Source organism: Nomascus leucogenys, chromosome 3, assembly GCF_006542625.1.
Source record: "Nomascus leucogenys isolate Asia chromosome 3, Asia_NLE_v1, whole genome shotgun sequence".
In the NCBI taxonomy this organism is placed as follows: domain Eukaryota; kingdom Metazoa; phylum Chordata; class Mammalia; order Primates; family Hylobatidae; genus Nomascus; species Nomascus leucogenys.
The window spans coordinates 30,345,041-30,361,248 of NC_044383.1; the positions used below are offsets into that span (position 1 = coordinate 30,345,041).

The window sequence follows — 16,208 nt, forward strand, 5'->3', positions numbered from 1 at the left end:
AGAGGTGATTTGTGGTTGGCTGGGCCCAAAGTCCAGTTTTGAGATACCACCACCTCCTGGCAATGCAGGAAGGCAGTGGCTGAGGAAGTCTTCAAGTGCAGCAGTTTGCCTGGAGGATTTGGTGTTGCAGAAGGTTTCTGGGACAGAGAAACCTTAAGTAAAACATGGTGAGAAAGAGGTGGAACAAGATAAAAAGAAGGATTTCTACTCCCTTCAGCAAGGGGATTTATGTAGAAAGGAAACATAAGGGCCAGGTGTGATGGCTCCCACCTGTAATCCCAGTACTTTAGGAGGCCGAGGCAGGTGGATCATTTGAGGTCAGGAGTTCGCGACCAGCCTGGCCAACATGATGAAACCCTGTCTCCACTGAAAATACAAAAATTAGCTGGGTGTGGTGGCACACACCTGTAGTCCCAGCTAACGGGAGGCTGAGGAAGGAGAATCGCTTGAACCCAGGAGGTGGAGGTTGCAGTGAGCCGAAATCACGCCACTGCACTCCAGCCTGAACAGTGCAAGACTCCATCTCATAAAAAAAAAAAAAAAAAAATAGGGAAGAAAAGCAAGCATTGTAGAGTCAGACAGAAGACAAGGGTCCAAAGCTCAGCTCTACCACTTCCTATGTGATATCAGACCAGAGTCTTAACCTTATTATTCTGAGGTTCTACTTCTTCATTTGTAAAATGGACATACAAATACTATACCTAACGAGTGGTTGTGAGGTTTATATAATTCTATGTTTACTACCTCATATAGCGTCTGACCCATAGTAAATAGGTACTGAATAAAGTTTAGCTATTATTAATAAGTCTCAGGATGCAAGGGATATAATTGTCTAATGAATCTGAAAGTCATATGGGATATCATTAGCACATGCTGCAGGAAGGCTTTCCCCTCATCTCTTGGATTCATTTTGTCTTGTTTACGTAATAGTTGATGTCACTTGCTTTCCTTCCCTTGACCTCTCTGCTTTGATTCTGAACATTTTCCATGTTATCTATTATTATGAATTAATCATTTTTCAACTCTGTAAGTTACTCTTTTTTTTGAGATAGGGTCTCACTCTGTCGCCCAGGCTGGAGTGCAGTGGCGTGATCTCAACTCACTGAAGCGTGCACCTCCCGGGCTGAAGTGATCCTCCCACCTCAGCTCCCCGGTAGCTGGGACTACAGGAGCCACCACAGTTGGCTAATTTTTATATTTTTTTGAGAGATGAGATCTCCCTATGTTGCCCAGGCTGATCTCGAACTCCTGGGCTCAGGCCATCTGCCCCCGCCCCCGTCCACTTGGCCTCCCAAAGTGTTGGGATTCCAGGCATGAGCCACCACGCTTGGCCAATATCTTTCTTCTATAAATAAGTTCATGACAATTAAGGTGGCTCACTAAAAAGAGAAGATACAAATCAGTTAGAACCAGACTGACTCAGAACCCAAACAGTGTTTCTCTCAGTGAAAGGGCAGGAACCACAGAACACAAATTATGTTGGTGGGATTTGTGTGACTTTTAATTTCTTATGTTACTAATGTCTTATAGTAAGTGAGAGGAGTAAAGACAGGGATGGGGTAAAGGTAAGGAAGAAGAGAAAAGTATTTTTCAAGTTCCTTGAACTATTGAAGCATGTGCTAGGATAAGAAAGTTCAGTAAAAGCATCATGTCCTTATCACCAGAGCTCTTAAAGGAGACATGGAACAGAGATGGGGCAACTCTTCAGCTCTGGCAGAAGTGACTGCTGGACAGAGAACAAATCCTGCATCAGCCTTGGCACACATGAAAGATTGGGCAATGCAGATGCTACACAGCTGGGCAGATGAAGAGCTGACTGTCCAGAATCTACTTCTAGCAAGCGAGTAGGCGCATGCACACCCCTTCTCTGGTCTGAGTGTCTCTTCCTCTCCGGCAGGACCCCACCAACTGTGCAGCCATGGGGTAAGTGTTGGGGAAGTCTTTTAGAAAAGAGAAAGATTTCTTTCTTATATATACGCTGGTAGTGTTGATTGACCACAAGTGGTTTTACTTTGGGGCGGTAGCATTGTGTTCTGGTGACAAAATATCCTACACTTAGCACTTGTAAAAGGCATAGGAGAATGAAAGCAAGGCCTCTTTAGGACCTAGACTAGTGGGAAGGGGAATACGTGGATTCTAAGGGTAAGGGGATGAAAAAGCTAATTCTATATCACCACAAATGAACTGACATGTAAATGACACTTGGCTTTTTCCACTCATAGAAACACTCACTTCTTCTAGCTTATACTACTAAATCTAAGGTCAGCTTCATCACAGTTTGGGGTATTTACTGTGCTTCTAAAGTAAAGGTGAAAAGCTACATCCTTAATAGTTTTTTCTCCTAATTAAATAGATTTGTGTAAGCTGAAAGCCTAAAGTCTAGGGATTCTTTTCATTATTTTATATGTTGGGGGAAACCCTTAAAATTCATCACTGCCATTTTTTTAACTTACAGAATTGAAAGAATATGAAATGGGTAGGGATAAGTAATTACACGAATCATAGACATGGTCAACATGCATCTAATTTTACCCACTGAGCAGAGAGCGAATGGGGGTAAGTTCTTTTGAGAAGAACCAAAATGTGTTTAAAAGGGAAGAATACTACACTAGACTATTTTTTTCCTACATGGAAGAAAAGGATATATGGAATTGAGGGAGGTGAAAAGTGTCCATTAAACACCTATTATTAGTGAAATAATTCTATCAGAGTGGAATTGGGTATGGACCATTAGTTTATCTCTGGCAGTGATCTTATATTTTAGGTATCTAGAGTAAGATTATTTAGCTGGGTAATGGCTGGGTAGTGTGAATAGTTTTAATTTCAGTTCACAGCAAATGACGATGATCACAGATTTAGCACCTTAGTTTGTACTTCCTCTGCACCTGAATCATCAATCACTGTGAAGCGTGAGCTGAAGGTCAGAAAGCTGTATTCTTAGATAACTCATCTGTGATTGCTCCAGGACTGCAGTTTACTTCAATCTAAGGGGTGGTTTTCTTATTAGAGAATGTAAGTATTCAATACTAAATATGAGACTGAAGCCTTGAAGACATTTTATAGTGGTGGCAGGTGTTATGGTTCAGGAATAGGCTGTTTAACAAGTCAAATGCATATCATTCCCTCTTAAGCATTAACTTTTTTGAAGCAATGGAATTATATTTTTTGGCTTGAAATGGTGGTTTCTTCTATATTTGATTTCTCGGTTTTCTTAGTAGATATTACTGTCTCCTCTAATATTTCTTCAAAACTTTCCCCTATCTGGGAGGTTTTCTTAGAGGCTACCTTAGATGCCTCCTCCTCCTCCTCCTCTTTCTTAAGTGATAGCCCAGTGGATGAGACTTTGGAGGTTGTAGAACTGAGGATTCTAGGTGGGAGCAGATAACTTGGATTGGGAAGTGGATTCAGCCCCGAAATGCTTAACCCACTGGTGCTAAAACGTGTCTCCTCGCCTTCCAGCAGTTTCCTGTAAATTCAACAGAGAAAAACTCTTAGGAAGTCGGTAACTTTTTCCCCCCAGAACTCAACCCTCCAGTCCTGATTCATTTGAGAGAGATTCCAAAGGACTCTGGAGTTTCTTCATGAGATTGAAACCAATAAATATTTAATTTCAAAGCTCAAAGGGTTGGACCACGTGCATACGCATGCACACACACATACCCCTTCAGCACCAGCTATGTTTAAAGCATTGTCGGCCGGGCACGGTGGCTCACGCCTGTAATCCCGGCACTTTGGGAGGCCGAGGCGGGCAGATCACAAGGTCAGGAGATCAAGACCATCCTGGCTAACATGGTGAAACCCCGCCTCTACTAAAAAACACAAAACAAAATTAGCCGGGCATGGTGGCAGGCGCCTGTAGTCCCAGCTACTCAGGAGGCTGAGGCGGGAGAATGGCGTGAACCTGGGAGGCGGAGGTCGCAGTGAGCCGAGATCATGCCACTGCACTCCAGCACTCCAGCCTGGGCGACAGAGCAAGACTCTGTCTCAAAAAAAACAAAAAACAAAAAACAAAAAACAAAAACAAAAACAAAAGCATTGTCAAAGGAAAATCTATCCTGTTCACAAATATATTCCAGGAGGAAAACCTACAACTCCACTTGGCCACATCACACCCATTTTTGGCAATTAGCAACAAAGCCCTAGGGAGAAGTAATTTTTCTAATTAACACCTTAGCTGCAATAGGGATAAGGAGGTGAGATGTCCACAAAGGTGGTAGAAACTGCCTTATTCAACCTGGATTTGAGATTTGTACTTTTTCAGTGTATACAGGTACAAAGGGAATAGAACCAGCAATAGCAAAAACCAGTGAATGACACTATTTCAGATAACAGATTTTTATCAATGTGACCAAAACAGTCCTATAAAAGAGTGGCCCCAAACCATGTTTCTCATAACTCTTAATAGTTTTTAATCGTCCTTTTTTTTTTTTTTTTGAGACAGAGTCTCACTGTCTCCCAGGCTGGAGTGCAGTGGCATGATCGCAGCTCACTGCAACCTCCGCCTCCCAGGTTCAAGCAATTCTCTTGCCTCAGCCTCCAGAGTAGCTGGGACTACAGTTGTGTGCCACCACGCCTGGCCAATTTTTGTATTTTTAGTAGAGATGGGGTTTCACCATGTTGCCCAGGCTGGTCTTGAACTCCTGATCTCAAGTGATCCACCCACCTCGGCCTCCCAAAGTGCTGGGATTATAGGAGTGAGCTACTGCACCTGGCCCCAAACCCTATTTTTAAAGTTACGAGTCTCATGGGTTTTTATTTTAACCTCTGTGTACTCACATTATCCCCTTAAATCCTTTCAGAGGTACACAGAATACTCTGGGACTAGTAAGATGGAGCTGGATTCTATCTAAGTAGAGCGACAGAGCGGTCAGCTCACCTGAAAGGGGCCAGTGATGCCCTTCTTCCCTCCCTCACCAGTCAGAAGCCAGAGAGACTAGACCCACTTATTTGGGCAGCATTGCCCCTAGGTGACTGGATTTACTTGGGTAAGCAGGCCCTTTGCAGTACCTGTAAGCTGCTATCTCAATGTCAAGAGCCATTTTGACATTGAGCAAGTCCTGGTATTCCCGAAGGTGGCGTGCCATCTCACTCTTGGTGTTCCTCAGATCATTCTCCAGCTGCCCAATGCTATCCTGAAAAGTAACATATCCAAAATAGTTAGGCCAAACCAGTTGAAATTCCTCAAGATTTCCAGAAGGCAAGGATTCCCAACCCTGACTACACGTTAAAATCACCTAATGAACTTATAACTTGCTTATATCCAGGCCTGTCCCTGAGCCCAGATCCAGATTCACTGGTTCTGGGGTGGGGTCCCAGCATTTGCATTTTTTTCCATAAAGGTCCCCAGAGATTTGGACTTATGGTGAGGACTGGGAACTTTTACCCAGAGGGCAAGTGAACACCTGCCCTTTTCAGGATAGCCACATGGCATAGAGTTCTCAACTGAACATGGAGATGATTTTTTTTTTTTTACACTTACCACCCCTCCCTTGCTTGTTGTGTTGCTGCTAAATAACTCTGTTGTAGCATGTGCTTTCCAAAACCCAAAGCCTCAGGTTAGCAGCTTAGATTCAGAAAATTCCGACTGTGGAAAGCACAGAGAGCTTTCCAGCAAGACCTCTCTGCCTCCATTCATTTTGATGATTTCCTAGAAGCCTGCTAATCAGTCACTTTACTGACAGCATTTTACATTATAGGTAAGGAGAAAGCAGAAATACTCCACGGAATTTTTAAAAAACCAAGGCATGGAAGAGAAATCACTTTATATTTATATATTTATAGTCCTTGAGCAGCCAGAAGGAATTTTTTTTTTTTTTTTTTTGAGACAAGGTCTTGCTCTGTTGCCTAGGCTGGAGTACAGTAGTGTGATCACAGCTCACTGCAGCCTCAAAATTCCTGGGCTCAAGTGCTCTTCCGGTCTCAGCCTCCCAAGCAGTTGGGACTAACAGGTGTACACTACCATGCCTGGCTAATTAAAAAAAATTTTGTTTTGTAGAGATGAGGTCTCATTATGTTGTCCAGGCTGGTCTCGAACTCCTGGCCTCAAGAGACACTCCTGCCTTTACCTCCTAAAGTGCTTAGATTACATGTAGGAGCCACCATGCCCAGCCTGGTCTTTTCTTTTACTCCTTAACTATACCAAGTTCATTGCTGTCCCAGGCCCTTTAGGCTTGTTATTTCCTCTATCTAAAATGCCGGTCTTTACATGGCTGACTCCTTGTCATAGAAGATTCAGTTCACCCAGGCACGGTGGCTCACACCTGTAATCCTAGCACTTTGGGAGGCTGAGGCAGGCGGATCACCTGAGATCAGGAGTTCAAAACCAGCCTGGCTAACATGGCAAAACCCTGTCTCTACTAAAAATACAAAAATTAGCTGGGCACAGTGGCAGGCACCTGTAATCCCAGCTACTTGAGAGGCTGAGGCAGAAGAATCGCTTGAACCCAGGAGGGGGAGGTTGCAGTGAGACGAGATCGTGCCACCGCATTCCAGCTTGGGCAACAAGAGCGAAACTCCGTTTCCAAAAAAAAAAAAAAGATTCAGTTCAAATGTCCTCTCCTGCCAGGCATGATGGCTCATGCCTGTAATCCCAGCACTTTGGGAGGCTGAGGTGGGAGGATCACCTGGAGTCGGGAGTTTGAGACCAGCTAGACCAACATGGAGAAACCCCGTCTCTACTAAAAATACAAAAATTAGCTGTGTGCAGTGGCAAGCGCCTGTAATCCCAGCTACTTGGGAGGCTGAGGCAGGAGAATCACTTGAATCCGGGAGGCAGAGGTTGCAGTGAGCTGAGATTGCACCACCGCACTCCAGTTTGGGCAACAAGAACGAAACTCCGTCTCAAAAAAAAAAAAAAAAAAAAAAAAAGATTCAGTTCAAATGTCCTCTCCTGCCAGGCACGATGGCTCATACCTGTAATCCCAGCACTTTGGGAGGCTGAGGCGGGAGGATCACCTTGGGTTGGGAGTTTGAGACCAGCCAGACCAACATGGAGAAACCCCGTCTCTACTAAAAATACAAAAATTAGCCAGGCGTGGTGGTGCATGCCTATAATCTCAGCTACTAGGGAGGCTGAGGCAGAATTGTTTGAATCTGGGAGGCGGAGGTTGCAGTGAGCCGAGATCGTGCCATTGCACTCCAGCCTGGGCAACAAGAATGAAACTCCATCTCAAAAAATAAAATAAAATAAAGTATAAAATAAAATAAAATAAAATAAAGTCCTCTCCTCAGACAGGTCTTCATTTGCATCCAATTTAAGTATCCACCCTCAACCAACCCAGCACTTTATTTTACCTTAAGCCAGAGCAGCTGCTGGCCCAGGCAAGAACCTTGAGCAAATTAGAAAAAGATACACCCAATGGGAGAACAAATTAGAAAAAAAGCACTCAATTGAATGCAGCCACCCTGCTCTCAGCTGTTACCATTATATGAAATTATCTTCTTTTTTTTTTTTCCCCGAGATGGAGTCTTGCTCTGTTACCCAGGCTGGAGTACAGTGGTGCAATCTCAGCTCACTGCAACCTCCACCTCCTGGGTTCAAGCAATTCTCCTGCCTCAGCCTCCTGAGTAGCTCGGATTACAGGTGCGCACCAACACGCCTGGATATTTTTAGTAGAGACGGGGTTTCACCATGTTGGCCAGGCTGGTCTTGAACTCCTAACCTTGTGATCCGCCCGCCTCAGCCTCCCAAAGTGCTGGGATTACAGGCGTGAGCCACGGTGTCTGGCCCCGGCAATTTATTAGTTTATACTAGTTTATTTTCTGTTGCTTTCCTCTATAACAGAGTTTTACAACTTTGGCAATGTTGATGTTTTGGGCTGGCTAATTATTTGTTATTGTGAAATGCAGGATATTTAGCAGCATCCCTGGCTAGATGCCAGAAGCACATACTTCCCTCTCCCAGTTGTGAGAACAAGAAAATGTCTCTAGGGCATCCCAGCACGTTGGGTAGCTGAGGCAGGCGAATCACTTGAGGCTGAGCTGGGAGAATTGCTTGAGCCCGGTAGGTGGAGGTTGCAGTGAGCTATGATGGCGCCACTGTGCTCCAGCCTGGGCGACAGAGCAAGACCCTGTCTTAAAAAAAAAAAAAAAAAAAAGACACAATGATTGGGGGTTATTTTTAAGAAACAGTGATGCAGGGCCTGGTGCGGTGGCTCATGCCTGTAATCCCAGCACTTTGGGAGGCTGAGGCGGGCGGATCACCTGAGGTCAGGGGTTCAGGTCAATCAAGAGATTGAGACTATGCCGGCCAACATGGTGAAACTATGGTCTCTACTAAAAATACAAAAATTAGCTGGGCGTGGTGGCATGTGCCTGTAATCCCAGCTACTCTGGAGGCTGAGGTAGGAGAATCACTTGAACCTGGGAGGTGGAGGTTGCAGTGAGCTGAGATCGTGCCATTGCACTCCAGCCTGGGCGACAAGAGCAAAACTCCATCTCAAAAAACAAAACAAAACAAAACAAACAGTGATGCAGATAAACATATCAGAAACCTCAAGAAAGTAAGTGTTGACAGGCCCTTGAAACTCCCCTTGTGTGAGAATGATAAAGCAATGGTGAAAGGTAGGGCTGAGACATCAGGGGATGCAAACTTCCAAATCAAGAGAATTTGCAGAATTAAAATTCATACCACCTACCTGTTCTATAAATATTGACAGGAATACTGCAAAGAAGAGTCTCAATTGACTGATGGATACAGAACAAGGAATGACAGTCAGTAGGAAAAATATGTATTATACTGGACCGTGATGCATATATTTCAAAGTGTGTTAAGAGATCATGAGGCCTTAAAGAGATTTTTACCAAGAAATTTTACCTGATAGTTCCTATTTGAGGTTATAATCAATTCTGCTACTGACATATTAGGGACAAGAGAATCAATATTACTGTGGTAAGAGGGAAAAGAGTCTAGGGTGAGGGAAAAAGGGGAAAGAAGAAAATATGATTATGCAAAGGAGGAGGAGGAATGCTATATGAAGATAAGAGGAGGATTTCATCAGGAACTTGGGTTGCAGTTTTTGCTCTGCCACTAACATCCATTGGACCTCAGCCAGTTTTCTACATTTTAGTTCCTTCCAATCTTCTACTTCTGCATACGGAAAGTTAGAATGTTTATTCTTTTTCTAAGGTGTTCTGAGATCCTCAAATTAGGATTTCAATTTAATATATCTCACATATACATTAATACATGATGAGTCCATTATCTGTTAAATTAGTAGGCATTAGAACAGCACAGCACACAGGAAGAACTCAATAAATGTTAGTGATTTTTATTCTTGATATTATCATACCAGGTGGCCCTCTATCCTTTTGATGACATAGACAAATTAATCACAAGCCCTCACTATTACCAACCCCTTAGATAACTAAGAAAAGTAATGTATAACAACACTTTAATATTGGATAGTTGGAGGCATATACCTTAAAGCACCAGATTTTTTTAAATAACAATTTCGAATAAAAAGCCTTTCTAAAGTGGCTTATACCACTCACAATCAGGACACTAAACATAATGCCACCTTCCACAGCAATTAAGGGTCATGATAATCAATTTTAAAAATAATTCGGTGACATCTTTTAGGTCATCCGAGGTATATCATCAAGCTGTTTAATTCTACCCTAAATAACCCCAAAGTGCCGTGTTTGAATTAGTGTTGATGCTCATTGATTTTCTTTGTTCTGAAAGATGAACGGATCTGCTGCTACTCATTCTTAACAATGCCTGACTCCAGTGGTCCCCATTCTCCATCTTGCTGCAGTCTTGAAACCAAATAAAAAAGCATTTTGAAATCGTGTTAAGAATGAATAGGCTGGGGGCAGTAGACGTGCCAAGTTCCTAATGTGTGGCTTAGAGATAGATGATATTTCTCATCAGCAGGTTAATTAGGTCCTTGCTCAAAACATTATTTTTGTTTCACAGCTGTGTTTTCTGAATAAGAGGTGGTTGGGGAGCTCAGTTCTAGACAGATGAGATTTCCTTGAACTTCTATGTTGCAAATTTCATATATCGATTTTACAGATCATTGTAGAGAAAAGCACAACTTTGCTCCTTTCAGAAGGAAGTGTGCTGTGTTCTGACCATTGATTGCTCTTCAATGTCTGGTCTCTTTGTTTGCGCTCTCCTCCCTACATCAAGGCTGTGTCTTGCATTGCCCTTCAGAAGCCCTGCCAAAGATGGCCTCCAATTCGAGATCTGAGCAGAGCGCTGCAGTCTGTCCCCTCCCCCAACCACGCAGCTGCTGCCGGCTTAGCCTGAAGGAACGGGACGGCGGCACGCCCAGCTCCAGCTGAGGTCTCTCCTGGAGGAGCTAAGACAAACGCTGAGCATCGTCTTAGCTCGTCTGAGCATCGCAGCCCGTGGCTGGAAGGATCCCGGGTGGAGTAAGAGAAATGACTGGCCACACTAACATCTGCAGTGGTGAAGAATGACAGAGCTTGGATTTCAGCACGTTTCGGGGGCCCTGGGTCAGGGAGGCTGTAGTGAGTGCCCCACAGTCTGATTGAAAGAGGCTATTTAGAATTACTGCTCTGCATAATCAACTTGAGTGCGGACGGAGGATTTTTGTGGTTCACCATGCATGCTTTATTCTCACTCCTACCTTTCCTTTGTCCCCATCTTTTTCTTTCCTCCACCACACTCGAAAATCCTGCATTATACGTATCTGCGTAAACTACTTTACCAGAAGAAGTGGTTTAGATCAGTGTACTCCAAAGTCAGTCTGAGGACCAACAGGATGCAGCACTTTTATTGAAAAATGCATATTCCTGGGCCCTACCTGTGAACTGCTGAATCCATATCTTTGGGAGTGGGCCTGATAATTTTTTTAAGCCCCCAAGTGACCTTGGAGTGTCACTGGGTTTAGGATCCACTAGTTTAAATTTTTTTCTATATAGATACTCTCATGGTAGCCCAGGTGACAGTAATACAGTAAGATAGGGAGAGGCAAACAAAACAAAATGAAACAAAAACCAGGTGGAAGAGCTTAAAAAAGATCAAGTGTAGCTAATTTTAGAAATGGATCTATCAAGCTATGGATTTATATGCAGCTACTGTCACCTCCAATCTCCAAGGGGCCAGCCCCTTCCTGCTATTTAATTAGGCTGTACTCCAATCTCATAATGGAGAGAAAAGAGAAGACTTGGCTTGTCTCCCTGGAGAGCATTAACCTGCGATGCAAGGTCTTTCAAGGAAAGCTTCAACTTTCCAAGACTGACCACAGTAGAGGTCTGAGACCCTGAGTACCCTCCAAGAATGTCTTTGGACATCTTTAACAGAACTGGGACTCTAATGGTGTCGAAGTGGCTATGTAGGCACCAGCATTGCCCTATGTCAGAAATGGAAACCCCATCAGCTTTCTATGCAGAGGGCAGTTGCATTTGGCTTTTGAAGACAATAGCCTTAGCTCTTCCTAATCTCTTCTCTTGCCTGATTCAGACTCTCTCATACACTATTGTGTACTTACTGTGTCACCTTGAATCATTTTTTACCCTTTCAAAAGTGTAAGAAGCTTTCTCTCCTTAAATAGGCTATCAGCTCTCTGGGGCAGAGAAGATGTGACTTTAATGGGGCCTTCCTGTGTTTCATAGAGGGTGCCAAGTTTGAAAAGAAAAATGGCCCTACCACTAAGAAGGAGAACAGCCTCCCATTACTGCAGTGAAAGGTGGGGATGAGATGAGAGGGTAAGAAAACAATGGCTAAATCTCACTGTAGAAAGGGAGGCTTTTCACCTTGGTCAACACTGCCAAGATTGTTAGAACAGTCAGAGACACCCTTGTGGCATCAGGCTGTTAGGATCTGCAGTAAGACTTGAGCTCCACCTTAGCCTTAGTTCCCAAGGAGTAGGGAACCAGCTCTCTGTTGTCTGACCTCCTCTTCCACTCCCATCAGCAGGTCCTCTGTGGCTCTAAAGGCTCAAGCTGATGGGGGCAGCACCGCAGAGCTGCAGATGCTGCAGTTTCTCTATTGTTTTTTGTTTGTTTCCTGTAGATCATGTCTGGATGACCCTACCATTGTCTAATGATGAAAGCCTTTTACAGCAAACAAGCCAGGCAAAACTGTCACTACCTCTTAGAATGTATGGGCTATAACAAGCAAACAGAGAACATGGAAAAGCCCCATTCAGCTGGCAGCTCTGAGTAAGTTATCCTTTTTTTGTAGAAATACTGGGCTAGCCCTCCAGAAGACCACCTAGCTTGTACTTGGAGGTTTCTAGAAGAAAAAAATGAAGTCTCAATTAGCCAAATGCGATTAATTCAGGCCATCCAGGGGTTAGGGTACATAATGAAAAGTTCAAGTTATGGATTTTGAGGCAGAAATGGAAGTACTTATTTGAATGATAATGCAATACCAAACTAACCTACACAGTCCAAGCAGGCTTTTTTCCTTTATCAAAGGAAGTTATTGTAACAAACAGCAAATACCTGCACATCAATAAGAATTCTTTAGCTTCTGATTAAAATGTTACTTTTGAGATTTCATTCCTTTCTTGGTTCTATTTTACCGATGTTCCAAGCCCTATTAATCTCACCAAATGTAAACTTTAATCCTAGCTAGAATTATTGCAAGTTTCTGAATTATTGTCATTCTATTCAAAGGAGCTTTTATTGTACCTTGAAACCTAACCACACTATTTCAATTCTTTTCTACACCTTCCATTTACCCTGTCTCCTGCCTCTGTGCCCTTTGCGGTCATAATCCCAGAATTTCTTATATAGTAAAACTGAAGACGCAGTGGCCTTTGTTGGGAAGAAATAGCCAATCAATACCATCACAGGAGCTTAGAGGACAGAGAAAGATGGAAAAAATACATACACTAGAACAAAGAAAAACCATCTCTGTGACTTATCACATGCACTTACGATGAAAAAAATATTAACAAAACAGGAATTTTCAAGTGAGACCTCACAGCTGCTGAGCAAATTGTTTTTTGTTTAGTGCTAAGCCATCCATGAAAGCCAAAACTGATGTTATCTATGAGGTGACCTTTGATTGCAGGTAGCCAAGACTGATGTGTTGGTGTTGTAGGAAAAAAAAAATCAAAGCAGTTAATTGCCTAGAGATTCATAACTGGGACACGAGACAGGAGAGACATCATTTCTGAGATGGGAAGAACTGGAGATCAGCACCGTGGACAGCGCCCCGACCTTTCTCGTTTTGCCAACCGGCGAACGCTTTCTTTAGGAGGAAATGTTAGCTGGTGGACAAGGGAATCGTGCGTGTGTGTGTTGGGGGAGGAGGGTAGAGCAGGGTAGTTACTACTAGCTCAAGCATCGCTCAGCTTGTTGGCTCCCAATCTCTACTTTTTGGAGCGCGAAAGTCAAGAAAATGGGATAGGACTCTTCCCAGTTCAGGATCGCATTCTTCCTTCAGCCCTGAAGCAGACCATACTCCATAAATATCTTCTAGGGCGCACAGAAAGCCTTTCAAAGTCAACCAAACAAGCCAGATAGCCGAGACAGCACCGCCCACGTAACCTGCCCCGTTGGGCTCAGTCCTACTTTGGGTGGGGCACTGTTCTCCGGGTCGCCGGTGTGTGTAGGCCCGCTTGCTGACAGACAGGCAGAGTTAGGTTTTCGAACCTCAAAGAAATTTAAGGGCTTCTTTGTTTGAAGGGCTGGGGCAGGGACATAAATGAAGGGCGTTCCCTAAAATTAACATTAAAGACTCCAGGGCTTTTTGTTAACCAGAGCCTCCAGCCGGGGCTCTTCTATCCTCTCTTTTGCCCTCCCCTTAAGTCCTGGGGCCCAGTTTTACCAGAGGAAGCGGGTACGAGCGGAAGAGGGCAGGGCACCCCTCCCCACGCCCAGCCCCGGCCCTTACCTGGTAGCCAGCTACCTCGGCACTGTGCCGCTCCTCCAGCTCCAGGATCTGCCTCTCCAAGGACTCGTTGGCTCCGCGAAGGCCCTCGATCTCGATGGTGCGCGCCTGCAGCTGGCGCCGGTACTCGTGGATCTCCTCGCGGCTGGCCCGGATGGCCTCGGTGCTGCGCGCCGCCTGCTCGTTCAGGTTGGCAAACTTGGACTTGTACCATTCTTCCGCGGACTGCAGGTTCTTAGCGGCCAGGGACTCATACTGGGCGCGGATCTCCCTCAGAGCCGAGGTCAGGTCTGGTTTAGCCACAGCCACGTCCACCTCGGCCGCGGCCTGTGACGACGCCTGCAGCGTGGCCAGCAGCTCGGCTACCTCCTCGTCGTGCACCTGGCGTACGAAGGCCAGCTCGTCCAGCAGCGACTCCACCTTCTTCTCCAGGTCCAGGCGGGCCAGCGTGGCGCCGTCCACGTCGCGCTGCTGCGCCTTCAGGGCGCGCTCGGCGCCTTCGCGTCCGCGGCTCTCCTCCTCGCAGCGCGCCCGCAGCCGCTGCACCTCCTCGGCCAGCCCGTCGCGCTCCAGCAGGGCCTGCGAGCGAGCCGAGCTGGCCTCCTCCAGCTGCGCGCGCAGGTCGCGCAGCTCGCGCTGAAAAAGCTCGCCGACGCGCGACGGCTCGGCGTGGCGCTGTCGCAGCGCGGCCAGCTCGGCCTCCAACGCGCGGTTCTGCGTCTCCAGCTGATGCACCTTCTCGATGAACACGGCAAAGCGGTCGTTGAGGCCCTGCAGCTGCTCCTTCTCGTTGGTGCGGATGATCTTGTACTCGTTGGTGCGCGCCGCCGCCTGGCTCAGGTCCAGCCCGTCGGACGCCGGCGGCCGGCGATAGGCCAGGCCGAGGCCGAGCGACGAGGCCGAGGAGCAGGCGGCCGAGGAGGCCACATTGCTGCGGGACAGCGACTGCGAGCGGAAGCCGCCCGCGCCGCCGGCCCCGGAGAGGCGGGCGGACAGGCGAGAGCCATCCCCGAACACCTTGCGGTAGGAGGAGGAGGAGCACAGGTAGTGCTCCGGGCCGAAGCTCATGGTGCCGGGATCCGGGCCGGACGTGCGGCTTCGGCGGGAGCTACAGAAGAAAGGAGAGGTGCGGCAGGCAGGGCGCGGCGGGGCGGTGCGCCAGGCTTTTAAGGCGCCGGGGCTGGGGCGGCGCGTTGGGGGCGGAGCTCCTGCTCCGAGTCTGGCCCGGAGAGGGAAGGGGGGCATCCAGGAGCGGGGGCGGGGAGGCGCAGTGACTACGGCAGCTGCGCGCGCGACGACCTGGGGCGCGGGGACAGGGCCATCTGCATCGGAGTCGCCCCTTTCCGCAGCGCCTCTCCCCAAGAATCGACTGCTTCGGAAGTGACTCGAGCGGAGGGGTGCCTAAACGACTGAGGTTTCCCATCTGGAAACCACACAGCTCTGTCGCATCCCTTGACCCTATCCCCTCTTTCTTCTTTAACCCACTGGGAGGTTAGGGGTTTCTGGGAGGTGTCCCCTACACCCACCCTCATCCTGAGGTGAGGCTAACAGAAAGCCTTCCCGAGGGCGAGGCCGTGTTTTTCTAGTTACAGTGAGGACCCGCAGGCGAGGCCTTGTCCCCTTCCTCAGGGTCCCCAAGGAGAAAGGTGGGAGATGCTACGTCAGAGAGCATCTCTCCAGCTGCCCCTCTGCAGCTCCTAGGGAGGCTCCGGGCGGAAAGATGTTCGGAAAGTGCCTCTCCCAGAAGAGACGGGAGATCGGTAAAGAAAGTGACCCCGAGCTGCGGAGAGTGGGGAGAAGCGGCGGTACAGAGGGGAAAAGAGGCCAGACTTGGGGGAGCAGGAGGCGCTGGGAATTGCTGGGGCTCATCAATAGGGCACTAAAGCATGGCACAGGCCAGGACCACAAGCTGCTGGAAAGGGGGCTGCAGACTTTTGTCTTTAGAGCGTTATATTTTAAAATATCTCGAAAGGAGCATTTTTAAACCAGGAGGCCACATTGCTGCCTCAATGTGGATTGGATTTCTGGCTTTTTGTGATTGTGCCTCAATCACAAATTGGATTTCTGGCTTCTTCTGAAAATGGGAAGAGCTGGGATGCCCACAGTGGCAGAGGTGAGTTGCCCTTGCCATTTGTATAAGAAGTGTGCTCTTCTGTTCACTACAGTCCCTGCCATTCTCCGCTGAATTACGCCCCCCTTCTTAATTCATTTACTTTACCTCTCTGACCCTGTGGGCATTTGAGATTTCAGTCTGTGTAAATCCAGCAGGGCAGGTCCTCAACTGGCTTCAGAGAGCCACTCCCTGTGCAGATCTCTTTTTGGAGAAAAGAGATCCCTGCAAAAAGATTAAACTCCAGGAGTGGGGGAGAGTGCTGGTGACTGAGCCGGCCTC

The 16,208-nt window shown here is 46.7% G+C and overlaps 1 protein-coding gene across 1 annotated transcript; it reads right to left on the minus strand.

The window, feature by feature from the left end:
- Positions 1-1,474: 1,474 nt before the first annotated feature.
- On the minus strand, positions 1,475-15,007 carry INA (internexin neuronal intermediate filament protein alpha). Its single transcript, XM_003255420.3, has 3 exons — positions 13,820-15,007; positions 5,008-5,132; positions 1,475-3,466 (listed from the first exon to the last, which is right to left on the minus strand). The coding sequence occupies exons 1-3, from the start codon at positions 14,882-14,884 to the stop codon at positions 3,157-3,159; spliced, it is 1,500 nt and encodes a 499-aa protein (XP_003255468.1). The 5' UTR covers positions 14,885-15,007; the 3' UTR covers positions 1,475-3,156.
- Between the last annotated feature and the right edge of the window lie 1,201 nt (positions 15,008-16,208).

What these genes read in the sequence shown, in the direction of transcription:
- INA (XM_003255420.3), bottom strand. Translation starts at nt 14,884, where the DNA reads ATGAGCTTCGGCCCGGAGCACTACCTGTGCTCCTCCTCCTCCTACCGC. An exon ending in CCGAGGTAGCTGGCTACCAG is followed by an intron (nt 5,133 to 13,819) that starts GTAAGGGCCGGG and finishes GTTACTTTTCAG; the next exon opens with GATAGCATTGGGCAGCTGGA. An exon ending in ATTGAGATAGCAGCTTACAG is followed by an intron (nt 3,467 to 5,007) that starts GTACTGCAAAGG and finishes TTGAATTTACAG; the next exon opens with GAAACTGCTGGAAGGCGAGG.